The 1,175-nt window shown below is 58.8% G+C and overlaps 1 protein-coding gene across 1 annotated transcript in view; it reads left to right on the forward strand.

Annotated features, from left to right (window-relative positions):
• Positions 1–1,175, forward strand: part of Pmar_PMAR021199 (26s proteasome non-ATPase regulatory subunit, putative) — a gene marked incomplete at both ends in the record, with an annotated part of 24,815 nt that overhangs the window by 18,656 nt on the left and 4,984 nt on the right. The window contains 6 exons of the mRNA XM_002782604.1: positions 24–133; positions 178–314; positions 356–645; positions 692–826; positions 872–963; positions 1,010–1,147. Of these exons, the coding sequence (XP_002782650.1) occupies positions 24–133; positions 178–314; positions 356–645; positions 692–826; positions 872–963; positions 1,010–1,147 (902 nt within the window). The remainder of the gene's footprint in view (positions 1–23; positions 134–177; positions 315–355; positions 646–691; positions 827–871; positions 964–1,009; positions 1,148–1,175) is intronic.

Raw genomic sequence — 1,175 nt, forward strand, 5'->3', positions numbered from 1 at the left:
GGTGGTGGCGATGGTCCTTTCAGTTGTTCTATTACCTTGACACCAACCGTGATGGGTATCTCTCTCGATACGAGTGGCAGAGGATGCTCATCATCAACAGGGCCCCGATAGCTGTCAGGCGGCTCGCCCTTTGGTGAGGCCTGTGGACATGGATGGGTGAAGGCAGGTATAGCACAGGCTCACTGAGGGCTTCGAGGGCGGCCCCTTCCCTTTACCCAAGGGCCCTTTCCTGGCTGCTACCCATGCCAAGCTGGCTCGACTGCCACCGACGTATGCACGTCTAGTGGATAGGACTCTGGACTCATTGGGGACGGGTGAGCGGCCTTGGTCCTGCTGAAGGGACGGCTGAGTTCAGGCCGGCCAAGTGATGCTGACTATAGCATCCTCAGAGCCATAGGAGGAGGCACTGAGATGGCCAACCTGGTGGCGTCGGAGGTCCTCTTGGGATATCGCAGGAGGCCTAGGCTCAGCTGGCATCCAATACCCAGGGGTAGTGGTGCCGGCCTGATGAGGACGCCTCTGGTAGAAGTAGCGGACGCGGCGGCTGATGGTATGGTGGAAGAGGGAGAGGCCGAACAGGTCTTGTCTGAGGAGGGTCTAGGAGGGCCAGGAGGAGTCCCGGGATCCTTTATGGAGATGGGGAGGGTAATGAGGAGGTGGGTTGTGTTCAGGGGAAACGGCTGGTGTTTAGTTGACGTCTGAGGACGATATGAAGGTGGCGCGGTACTCGATAGGGGCTCTTGCTTCGGGGCGGAGGGTCCCTTACAAGACCTTTCGAGACTTTGGAAGGAGTCTGAAGGCCCGAGAGGAGGCATTCACTGAGGAGGTAGGGAAGGCTTTGGTGGAGTCCTTCGACTGTGGTGCTGTGCAGGTGTTCCATCTGTTCGTTGGTGAGGATGAGACCAGCAATGAGATCACCGTGGACGACTTCGATCGGCTACACCTGAGTTCTAAAGATATGAGGTGGGCCGCCCTGCCTGAGGCGGCACAGGCCCCTCACACGAGTCAGGAACCTTCGCCGAGTGTACCTTGTATGTGACTCGCTCGCTATCAAGGCCAAGTTCGATGAGATGGACAGGGATGGAGACGGACAGCTGGGGAGAGGGGAGGTCCCTTTGGAGCCACATCAGGCTTGGGTGAGGACCCTGTAGGGGCGACTTGATGGGCCGTGGGCT

This window comes from Perkinsus marinus (assembly GCF_000006405.1).
Source record: "Perkinsus marinus ATCC 50983 genomic scaffold scf_1104296938764, whole genome shotgun sequence".
NCBI classification, from domain to species: Eukaryota; Perkinsozoa; order Perkinsida; family Perkinsidae; genus Perkinsus; species Perkinsus marinus.